Below are 12027 nucleotides of genomic sequence, written 5' to 3' on the forward strand. Positions count from 1 at the left end.
TAGGTACCTAAGTAGGATAGGGACCCTATCCCAAAATCTAGTTGTTGAGGTGGGAGAACTAACCCACTTAAATACCTTATTAAACATCTCATTCTATTTAACGTGGAACTTGATATCCTATACTACCAAGTCTCTATCAATTGGCTACCCATGGAACGCTATAGCATTTGTACTTTAGTGCAATTTGCTTAGTCTCCTCCCAGTCAAAACGTTCCATAGGCAGCTCTCTCCAAAACCATCAACAACATGGTTCGGATGCCAGTTGATAGGAAAGCTTACGTCCTAGCATTTGCGCTTTAGTACAGTTCACTCAGCCTCCTGCCAGTCAAAATCCTCCATAGATAGCCCTTTCCAAAACCTTCACCAACCTGGTTCTGATGCCAATTGATAGGAATTTGCTGCCCATGGAAAGCCTACGTCCCATCATCTGCACATCAATGCAGTTCACTCAGCCGCCTGCCAGTCAAAACCCTCCCTCCATAACCGTCAACAACTTGGTTCTGATGCCAATTAACAGGTACCTAAGTGGGATGAAAAAACCTACCCTAAAAGCTAGCAATTGATGTGGGAGAATCAATCCACCTAAATATCCCATTAAACATCTATTCTACTCAATGTAGGACTTGGCATATCATACTACCACGTCTCCAAAATGTAACATTGCACTTAGTGCGGGAGAACCAAACAACTTAAACATCTCATTGAACATTCTGTTCTGCCCAATGTGGGACTTGGTATCCCATATTACCAAGTCTCTATCAATGATCAACAAATGTAATGTTGCACTTAGTGTAAAAACAAAGTTGTCATTAGATGATTATCTAACCGTGACATGAGCGAAGCATCTACAATTGGATGTATTGTCACATGAACTAACCATTCATTGGCACGATTTAACACTAAAGCTGTTAAAGTCACACTAGTTTGAAACAGAGCAACAAGTGAAGCTGTTGTGACTAAATATGTAAGACTTTTTATTTGGTTAGATGCAAGCTAACCGAAGCACAAGACTGAAAAGAATTTTGGAGGAAACAACAGAACAAGATGGGGAGGCCGAAATCCGTGAGAGAATGCAATCGCTGAATGCGCAACTCATTGATTCAATCTCCAACCTGCATGAGGTCTTTAGCAGTCAGATTTTCATTGCAACATGCCGTGGATTATGGGATAGAATGGGACAGGTGAAGAGTTCTGTTGTATATTGTATCATATCAATATGATTTGCCCTAAATCTTAAATACTTTTTTTTTTTTACCTTGAAAATCTTAAATACTTGACAACTCTAATTTCTTTTTTCTGTTTATTTGTGTCAGATTGTTTTGAAATTTTTAGAAGGAAGGAAAGAGAACAGGATATGGTACAATGGATCTTACTATGCTCTTGGGGTAAGTTTTTCAAGTCAACCTGTGTGCGCTTAAGTTTGCTAGTCTCCATTTGCAACCATATATCCATCAACAGTTCAAGGGCAGCAGATACACAAATATTGCTTAACACTACCGTTTTAGTTATATCTGATGATAGCTTTTTCAATTAAAAACATATCGATTGTTAAAAAGCACCTACGTTAGGGGAGTGTTTATGATTTATAAAACAGAAAGTAGTAGTGCCTTCTCTCTTTCTTCCAGATGACATCGTTTTGACTATTGATAAATGAAAAATAAACAGCAAGATCCACCTAGAATAACAGTATTTTTTAAAATTATTTAAAGTATTTATCATTAACAAAAAGAGGAGAATTTCAACTATGATACTCATTAAACCTTTATAAATTCGGTTTAAAAATTTACTTGTCTCCTGTAACTCCAAATGAGTAGATATATCTTTTTTTTTCTTTTTCTTTTTTTTAAATATCCAAATTAAGTGAATATCAAAACATTTATTTCATTGTCTGACTGAGCAGATATTGGATGACACCTTTGCTTCCCAAATGCAACGCTTGCGAGGAAATGCACTGCAAGAGAAGGATCTCGAAACTCCTCGTTCAGTGATAGAAGCTCGATCCATTCTTTCCAAAGATACCACAAATGCGTCTGATCCATCCGCTTTCTTCTATGTCTAGCAATTCCTTTCATATTTCCTTTGTACATCTGCTTCATAGTATTCTTTTCTTTCTTATTCTCAGAAATCAAACATATTCTTTCTGCATATAAGTGTAACAAATAAATAATAATTTTGTTCATATAGAAGGTCGCGAAAAATTAGCTTCTTAAGTTGGAAGCCATTTTCAAGTCCATCTCTGCATTCCTCAGCTGGGGATATATATCTCTTCAGCCCTAAAGAAGTGCCATTGAACACCAATGCCCAGTTTATTAATTTCATTTTGCAATTTTTTATTTTACTTGATTCATTTATAAATCGAGTCATTTACCTGAATTCCTCATAAATTTTATTGATATTTTACAAACTTTTCGTCTCGTTAAGTTTTAATTTTTAGCTAAAATACTCAATAAAAATTACTTGAAGAATGGTTAATAAAATGTAAAATTGAATTAAAATATAACATTTTCGATTATTCATGTGTACTCCTAAAGTAGGAGCTGATAGTTCAAAAAATAAATTACATTATTTCATTAATGATTTGATTTGGTTCCATATAACCCAAGTGACGCCCACAAATTTTGTTTTCAAAATTTTCTGACTGGGACATAAGAAGCGTTTGGCAACTCTTAAAAGTACTTCTAAGAAATACTTTTCCGTAAAACGATATAAACTCTTCTATATATTTATTTTATAAACTGTACAAACACTTTTAAAATCATAATTTGGTTTCCATCTAAATACTCATATAGTCAAACTAAATAATTATATCAAAAGCCCAAATTTACTTCTAAAGTTTTGACACCATAAAGCCCAAATGGCCATAACGGTCATCCACAGCTGGGCTTCTCATAAATTCGTTCAAGATAAATGTGGTCAAAATAAACCGTTTTCTCAAAGACAACATAAGCGCTTTAATTCAACATTATACACATATCATCAAGGAAGATCCGCTAGGAGATAAAATATTGGCCAATATATAGTTATATGCAAGCTTGTAAAGACAAAAATAAAGACATTTTAGGGTCATCATATCCCTAATTGTGTTTTTCATTTTTCTTTTCTTCCTTTTTTTTTTTGGTGGCGGAGGGTAGGAGCAAAAAGTTGGCCATAATCATCAATATAAATCAAATCTACACCGAACTACACTATTTAAAGCCATAGAGCTATTTCTCAGATTTCGTATCCATATTTAGTAGCAGTATATGCATAACATGCTAATAGTCGATGAGCAGTTAGGGTCCACAGAACGCAGTTAATAATCGGAAAAGTAGATCCCTTTCCACTGTGATATGATGCAAAGAACAATAAAATATTAAAAACACCTAGAAACACAAGTGGAAACCGAACAGAAATCTAGAAGTATCCAACTATCATTACTCTAAAGTACTTGGATAAATAAGGGGGATGACAGTCTGAGCAATTATAACTTTCAAGGGCAATTTGATTAAACACGCTAAGAAAAAAGGAGCTCAAGCACTAGACAATTGAGCAAACTACAAAACCACTAAAGAGGGGAAAAGGCAGGGTGGGGAACAAATTGCATATCACATGGCGAAATAAAATCAGTTGACAACTACCAAGGCAAAGGATAGCAATACGCTGTTATAGAATCAAGAAACAAAACTCAGCAAAAGTTACATAGATTTTCCTCTTCCTGCGTGCCAGACCCCCTTTTGCTTAGTTGATGATTGATGGCAACAGAACCTTAATCTATCTTTACTGAGGAGAACAAGTAGTGCACAAAGTAAAATGACATTAGGAAGCCAATGGCACCGGTTGATAACATGATTGCAATTGCCATGAGCAGTGAATAGCCAAGGTAGAGGGCAGCTGAGACAGGTCCACTCAGACTCTGAAGGTCGAAAACCAAATAATTGATAGAGTACAAGAAGACATAAAGGGCAACAGAGCCTGAAGCGTAGAATGCCTTCCACCACCACCGCCAATCTTCCACACAAAGATGCATATAGGTGAGAACCACGGACACTTCAGCACAAACAATGACCAGCAGTAGAAGAACTACCAACAGAAAGCCAAATACATAGTAGAACCTCCCAAGCCAAATACTGGAAAGGATGAAGAAGAGCTCAATGAATAGGGTTCCAAATGGAAGGGTTCCTGCACCGAGAACAAGAAGCCATGATGGGTATTTGCGTGCCGGAATTTCCCTTGGAATCTGATTAGTTCGCACAGGATATTCAATTGGATGAGCTCTTGTCCCCATAAATCCACCAACAAGGGTAAGTGGCACTGAAATACAGAACCAAAGGAAGAACAGTTCAAAGTATAAGGAAATGGGAAGAGCACCAGTACTGTTGCTGCCCCAGAGAATAAAATTCAACACTGTTAATATGACAAACGCAATTCCGGGGAAAAAGCATGCTGCAAGCCAGGAAATTGACCTCCATCCTTCTGGAGTTCCCTTAATGGTTCTCCAGAGACGTACACCGACATAACCAGAAGCAATGCCCAGGAAAAGATATAGAATTATCATCCCCGTCAGAAGCATCCCTCGGGAAGCAGGTGACATGAAACCAAGGGCTGCAAAAACAATAGTAACAGCAGCCATTCCAGTAATCTGAACCCCATTACCAACCATCACACAGAGAAGCTTTGAGCAATCAGGCTCTCTAAATACATCACCCACAACAAGTTTCCATCCTGAAAGCTCCTCATTCATCTGAGCTTGTGCCTCTTTGTCCAATTCTTCATACCTTGTCAAGTCTCTTCTCACAGTTCTTAAGAAAATGACAAAAACAATACCTGCTAGGAAAAAAATCACCATCAGTGAATTTAGGATTGAGAACCAGTGTACTCGAGCACCCTCCATCTTCAAATAAGCATCCCAACGTGATGGCCATCTTATATCACTCTTTACAAATTCAACCTCATATGTAAACGATACCCTCTCCTGCTCCCTAATTATTTGATACTTGTCGATCTCAGCTGGGCAGCTTATTGGGGAGAGATTATCATACAAGTGGTACTTTGTCATAGCTTCAGGATCATGTTTAATACTACAAGGGACAACCTGAAAACCAACTATTTCATACCCAGATGCTTTCTTCTTGTCAGCTTCAGAGATAACACCCATTCCTTCCTCTCCAGTTCCAATAATCTGAACACCACTACCTTCATATTCATGAACCAAGACTGTGAATTTGAGATGGTTAATGATGTAGTCCGCCCCACCATCAGGTGGAGTATACCCAACTGGAAACCCTGTCCACTGAATCTTAACCCCATTTTGATTAGCAAACCTCATAACTGGTAAGTTATCAAGGATCATATTTACCTGGTATAGATCCCGTGTTCTTTGTTTCAACAGCTTTACCTCATGCTCATTTAACGAAGGAGTAGTACATAGGTAGACTGTCTCATTGGTATTCATTCTGAAACGATAGGGTGAGTTATCAATCTGATCTCCCATAAGAAGTTCTCCAAGATTCTCAGCACTTTTCTTTACGCCACCATGGGGCTTACAGTACGGGAGACTGTAGTAGCTGAACGGAAGCTCAGTTTCAATAGAAGTCAATGAATTAACTTTGGCATATATGGGATCTCCATTGGAATAAGTGTGCATGTAGCTTCCAGGAAGATAAAAAGCATTGCTAAATTGGGAGAAGACAATGATAGACAGGAAAACCCGGTTGATCCAGATTTTCCTTGGGGAAGGTAACTCCATTTGATTGAACGAAATAACAGCAGATACTTTTCCTGTGAATCAGCTAACTCGACTGATGCATTCAAAACTGAATCTACAGAAGAATAAAATTTTGATCTTAGACTGCAAAACTCTATCTAGAAGAATGCAAACAGATGCAAAGTTTTCACATCAGATCCAATATTTCTCAGGCAGAAGTAACGAAATGGCTTCCTAGATCGGCCAACGAACTACCCCAAAGTAGATTACAGAGCTTATTCAGGGGATGTACCAGGAGAGAAACAACTACAGGAATAGCAGTAATTAACCCGAGCCAGAAGAATAAGAACAATTACGACTAATAATCAATTCATCTACAGAAAACAGAAGCAACGAAAACAAATAAACTCACATTCAAAACAATCACAGAAAAGAAAGAAAAAAGGCAATTAAATCCACATCAAACTACAAATACAACATCTTCCTCGAAATCTGAGAATAAAGAACTTAACCACCATACGTTAATAAAGATCAGCTTCTTTCTGCAATTCTTCTGATACAAAGAACGAGAAAAGGAAAATGGGAAAGAAGGAAAAAAAGACGACCTAGTACAAGAATAAGAAAAAGAAGAAACAATAAACCACGAGATCTGGCTATGCTCTCGTCTATCCACAAACATAATGTGAAAAATCATAAGCTTCAGTAATTTGAGAGGAGGGGGTACGAGAGGAAGAAGAGGTGACTCACCAAGGATTCTGCCGAGAGAGATCTCAACGCGCCAGATCGTCGGGGAGCGAAGAAATGGAAATAGAGAAATGCGAAGAACACGATATTGTTGGGTCACACGAGACGAGAGAGAATCGATCATTTTGAAATAAAAGTGCCGGCCCACCATCGTTCAAAAATTACAGGCCCATTATTTAGTGTGGTTAATTCTGGTTACTTAGTACCAATTTCTATTTATTTTTTTGACCTGAACTTAATATCAATTTCTATACTCGACTAATAACTTAAATAAATTAATTCTAATAAAAAGATATTTATGCTTAGTAAAAAAAAATATTGACTATTGCTAATAGTGGTTGAACCTGTCAAAAGGAACTAGTTCATTACAACTTAACGAACCAAAATTAATTTCACACTAGAAGAAGTTCACACATTTAATATTCAGTATTATGCTTAGAGGAAAAAAATTGACTATTGTACCAAAAAAATAACTAAGAATTTTTTTATTGTTTATGATAAAAATTCTATAAAATTCGCCACGTCTGATACAAATAATACAAAAAATATTTTCAGAAAATATAACGTCTAGCCAAAGTTAAATTTTTGCCACATGAAAATTAAAAAAGGACAAGCTAATTTTGCATAGTTATTATCTTTCATTAGCATCATAAGTTACTCATTTCCGTTCTCATGATGTCAAAGCAGATCAAATTAATCTTGAAAATAATGAATGATGGGGAGAATGATAATTAGGTGCCGAGAGATTTATTTAATAATAATTAGATAAAAATTATTGGAAAAATGAGGTGCAAATGTGGATTCATTAAATTAATTTGTTGGGACGTAAGTGTCATTTCATCTAAATAATAAACATATCACCACCGCCGAGGAGTGAAGTGAGGCCTGAGCCCATGTGAGAAGACAATAACTAAAAGACAAATGGTCCCGAAAAATTGCAATGATCATGACGATGATTTGACAACGATCAGATAAATATTTCCCAAAATTTGGAAGCTAATAATCTTTGTTGTGTTTTTGATGTCTCCAATAAAACGAGTAGTACTAAAAACACATATTCTCTAGAAGCTTATATATGATTGAAACATATAAAAAAACAATTTTTGGATACACGAAACGTATAAATTTATTCATAACATTAAGCCACTCAATGAACTATTATAATCCAACAAGCTATTAATTGAGATTATAAGCAATTTTATCCCGTAAAGAAAAGAATATAAGTTTAAATCTTCAAAAACACATTTATTGGGAGGTTTTAATTTCAACGCTCCCGACCCGATTAAAATTAATCTCAAATTCAATATAATTTAAGAATATTCTGAGTCGTAAAAAAAACCATTATGATAGTCAAAAACTGTAAAATCACTACAATATAAAAACTTAGCAGCCATAGAATTTCAAACAAATTGGTTACTTTATTTGTTGCCTTAAATTAGGAAATATTATTTTGACCAAAGAAAATTAGGAGATATTAGTAGATAGCATCCAAATTCTTACCTATTGGATCAAATTTTGAATGGTTAGGATTTAACATTTTATAAAATAACTTTTTTATTTCTTTCTTAATTATAGTTTTGGACTATTTAGATTAACTTTTCACAATTTTAATTTATTTATTCATTTTCAAAATCTCACATCTTAATAGTAATTTTGTACGATGTTAAATCTTAGCTATTTAAAATTTGATTGAAGGGCTGACGCGGGAAGTGGAGAAGAAAGATATAGAAAAAAGCTAAGTTCGTTTTTAAGAAATAGGACATCTTAATTCATGGAGACGAAGTCCATGATACCTTTGTTTTCCCTCTATTTTTCCCTATAAAACACTCCATGATAATCTAGTCTTCTCTATAGCTAGCCAAGTAGGCCAAAGTAAGGATATAAAGGAGGCTTAGTGACAGGGATGCTGCAAACAGAAAAAAGTTGCAGTAAGTAGTCAAAAATATTCCCACTTGTTATCATGTTCTTCTCCCACGAGCCACTACAAGATGAAGAAGAGAATTACAGGATGTTCACATTATGTCCCAAAAGAGTGAAGAAAGATACAAATGATCCAGAAGAGAATATTTATAACATATAATACACATATTTAGTGGAACTTGAGGCTGGTCAAGACATTGTTGTGCACAGGATCAGCCAAATGATCCAGAAGGTTCTGGTAGGGTCCAACACCAGTCACAAGACCTTGTACAAAGTATCCCAAGATAGCCAACATAGCCAACCTCCCATTCTTCACTTCTTTCAGCTTCAAATCCTTCATTGACTTCTCATCCTTCCCAAAGCCAAGGGGTTAAAGAATGGGCCTCCAGGGTACGCGGGGTCACCAGATCCTCCTAAGCCCTTCTCAGGCCCAAGAAGTACTGCTTCCCCATGGACCCAGGCTTGGCCCAATCTTGGAATCTCCTGTGCTCTGCAAAGCCCATTAGAGCCATTTCTAACACAAAGAGGGTGTACGGATCAGCCCAGTAGTTGTAGGTTCCAGCAGGCGGGATCACTCCAGTTTTGAACCATGGAAGTGCTGTCTCCTCAGGGATTAGACCAGCCTTGCCTAGAATTTCAGGTGCTATGGCTCCTGCTGCTCCCAACATTGCAAAACGTCCGTTGATGATTTCACCATAAGCTAGCCATCTGGGTTCAATGAACCCTCCAGGTCCTTCTGGGTCTGAGAGTCCCAGTGGGTCAAATCCAAAGTCACCTGGAAGACTGAAATTGATACATGCCCATTAAAGTCAAGTCAATTCCAACAACTTCAGCCATGTCTACTGTGAAACTAGTTTTTTAATTCTCTGAGGATATATTTTATCCAAGTTTAATCTAGCAGAGTTCAGTCCTTAGGCCAGAAATACTTGTTTTGTTCCGTCTTGTTCTTATGTCAACTCTTCTTAACACATAATTAATAGACATAGCATAATGTCAAGTTGAATCATGAATGTGTGTGGTGGATCCACATCATCAGTTCTCCTCTTACTTGTTCATATATGTGGGAGATCCGAACTTATATGTTTATGTGCTGAGGTCAAGTAATCTCTTAATAACTCAGCTAGTTACCTGTTATCCATTTCTAATGTTTCTTTTACCAATAGCAAAAAGCAAAACTCAAATTCTTATTATTAGGCCTTTTGCCCTCAGAAAATATCAATTGAAAAAATTTCAGACACTGGCATGAAGTTTTTACCTGCCATCCAAGTAGGAAAGACTCTGTTTGGATGCAAACCACAAGGGTCTATCAGCTCCTTGCTGAACACAAAAAAAAACAAACCACCACAACAAAAGAGAAGGCCGTTTCAATATCCAGCAACACACACACACACATATATAAAAATATATATTTCAAAACTAATCACACACGCATAAAAGCAAACACATAGAGAGCAAGAAAGTGAGAGACATCGTATAGACCTTGACAGGAGGTGTAGAAGATGCCTTCACTACAAAAGAAGTCTTTCTAGATGACCCAGTTGGATACTGGGTTGATCTCCCTCCCAGAATCTGCCTCGCAGCCTGCACCGACGAGGTGAGAGACGATGAAGATACCAAAGCTTGTGTCGCCATTATCAGAGAGGGAGACAGAAGGAGAGGGAGAAAGGGAGGGAAAGAGAGAGAGAGATTTGAGGTGTATTTTTAGAATGTGGCAAAGGGTTAGGGAGTTGAGAAGATGATATCTATGGGCTGAGGAACCAATAAGCCAAGGAAGAAAGATATGGAAAGAAGATAAGCCACTACTTGTGATTTCATGCAGGAACATCGGAAGCGAACTCATGGTGGAAAATGAAGAGAGGTGGGCCACGTTGGGAGCTCCAGATGAGGATTGTATCTGCTTCTCCAACGAGCATTATACACGTGGCAGGGTGAATTGGATAACGGATATGATTTTTTTTCCCCTTCCTCTCGTGGCATTGTTACGTTGCTGTTGCTCACATGAGCTGCAGTCCACGTGCCACCAAAGGAAATTTTTTGCCAAATATATACCTCATATCTTTAATATAATAGTTAATTAACTAGTTTTATTAGATTAAAAAAATTAATTAAATTATTTATTTATAATAAATAGATGTTGTCTTTTTTAAAATTTTTTTGATAATTATATGTATTACCATTTGATAAAACATCTAATATATGCAATCACTACTACAAAAACTAGCTTAAAAAAATAAATAAATATGTGAGACAAAATCGATTAACTTTTATATCTAGGATCAAATTAAATGTTAAATTAACTCATATTAAATCAAGAGGCAGTATATCTTAAATTCTGAAGTAATTTACCCATACGCCATATGTCTTTAAAAAAAAAAAAAAAAGATCACCTTACAGCCTAGCTACATGATGTAAACCATTTATGCTTTGAATTGGATTTCAAATCAACCCTCTCTATGGTATTAAAGAGAGTTATATACTGTCTTATAATTTTTTATCAAGTTTTTTTATTCATTATAATAAACGTATGTGACTTTATTAAAGGTGAATTTGGTAATATCTATATATTTGTAAAATATCATATACATGAACGGGAAAAATATCTTTTGCTGGTAAAAAAAAAAATCTTTATTCATCATAAGCAATGAATGATGAATAATATAATTTATATTTGAGGTAAAAAAACATTTATATTAAATCTTGTGCAAATATTATTTTTTATTTTATCTCCGTTTTTATGTCTTTTTCAACAAGCTAAATACTACCCTAATTATAAAACCTGGTTTAATTTAAAAATTACAAATAAAATTTTATAATTAGAATCGAACTGGAGTGTATTATCATGCAAGAAAAAGATCAAGCAGACCAAAGCTCGGATGCTATGCACACAGATTCACAACATTTACATCGAATCTTCCCAAAAGGGGCGTGTGGTCGGAGAAACTCTCTCCTTCAAAATCTCTAAAAATTATGGAAACCCAATTAGAAATCTTCAATTATATATTTTCAACTACTTAATAGTGATTGCTATATACCACCTACGGTAATTAACAGTTCTAATTATAAAATCTTATTTGTAATTTGTAAATAAAATCTTATAATTAGGACCATAGTTAGTATAAGAGAATTTGAGAAGACTAGAAAAGTTAATTAATAAATTAGTTATTTGTATTAAATAGATGTTGTCTTTTTTAATACCACCTTCGGTATTTAATATAAGACCTTATTTGACTTTTATTTTGATCATAAATATAAGACTCCAATCCACTTTGTTTCTAATATTTATACATTTTTTTTCCTAAGATGGCCTTTCTAACACACTTAATTAGTAACGATATTTTAGGAAAGACAATACCTATTTATTACAAATAACTAATTTAACTTATTTTCTTAATCTTCTCAAATTAGCCAACTAACTCTTATAATTAGGACCGGTGGTAGTATACTGTTATTAATAATGTATATGTTTGAATTAGCTATTGATAGTAACTTTTTAACATATACACAGGCAAAATAGATAAATAATTAAATATTAAAGAGAAAGTGAATTGAAGTCTTATATTTAAAATCAGATTAAATGTCAAGTTATAAGCACAGGAGGCAGGACGTGGGAAAGGTTTTTAACATCTACCATCTCCTGAAGCTGCCAGCTTGATCGTAACAGCCAAACGCTTAGTTAGAAC

The 12027-nt window shown here is 35.4% G+C and overlaps 2 protein-coding genes and 1 pseudogene across 2 annotated transcripts; 1 reads left to right on the top strand and 2 right to left on the bottom strand.

The window, feature by feature from the left end:
• Positions 1 to 986: 986 nt before the first annotated feature.
• LOC114734971 (uncharacterized) lies at positions 987 to 2221 on the top strand (the record flags this gene model as incomplete). The annotated part of the gene is made up of 3 exons (XM_028922623.1): positions 987 to 1181; positions 1314 to 1385; positions 1901 to 2221. Coding segments are annotated over 3 exons (426 nt in total), but the record flags the coding sequence as incomplete, so codon positions are not given.
• Positions 2222 to 3379: 1158 nt separating this feature from the next.
• LOC114734972 (transmembrane 9 superfamily member 12) lies at positions 3380 to 6525 on the bottom strand. Its single transcript, XM_028922624.1, has 2 exons — positions 6431 to 6525; positions 3380 to 5798 (listed from the first exon to the last, which is right to left on the bottom strand). The coding sequence occupies exon 2, from the start codon at positions 5723 to 5725 to the stop codon at positions 3746 to 3748; it is 1980 nt and encodes a 659-aa protein (XP_028778457.1). The 5' UTR covers positions 5726 to 5798; positions 6431 to 6525; the 3' UTR covers positions 3380 to 3745.
• A 1825-nt stretch (positions 6526 to 8350) lies between these two features.
• On the bottom strand, positions 8351 to 10123 carry LOC114734975 (chlorophyll a-b binding protein 8, chloroplastic-like; annotated as a pseudogene).
• Positions 10124 to 12027: the final 1904 nt, after the last annotated feature.

The sequence above is a fragment of the Neltuma alba genome, unplaced genomic scaffold (assembly GCF_004799145.2).
Source record: "Neltuma alba isolate B1F8T4 unplaced genomic scaffold, ASM479914v2 tig00013165_pilon, whole genome shotgun sequence".
NCBI classification, from domain to species: Eukaryota; Viridiplantae; Streptophyta; class Magnoliopsida; order Fabales; family Fabaceae; genus Neltuma; species Neltuma alba.

What these genes read in the sequence shown, in the direction of transcription:
- LOC114734972 (XM_028922624.1), bottom strand. Translation starts at nt 5,725, where the DNA reads ATGGAGTTACCTTCCCCAAGGAAAATCTGGATCAACCGGGTTTTCCTG.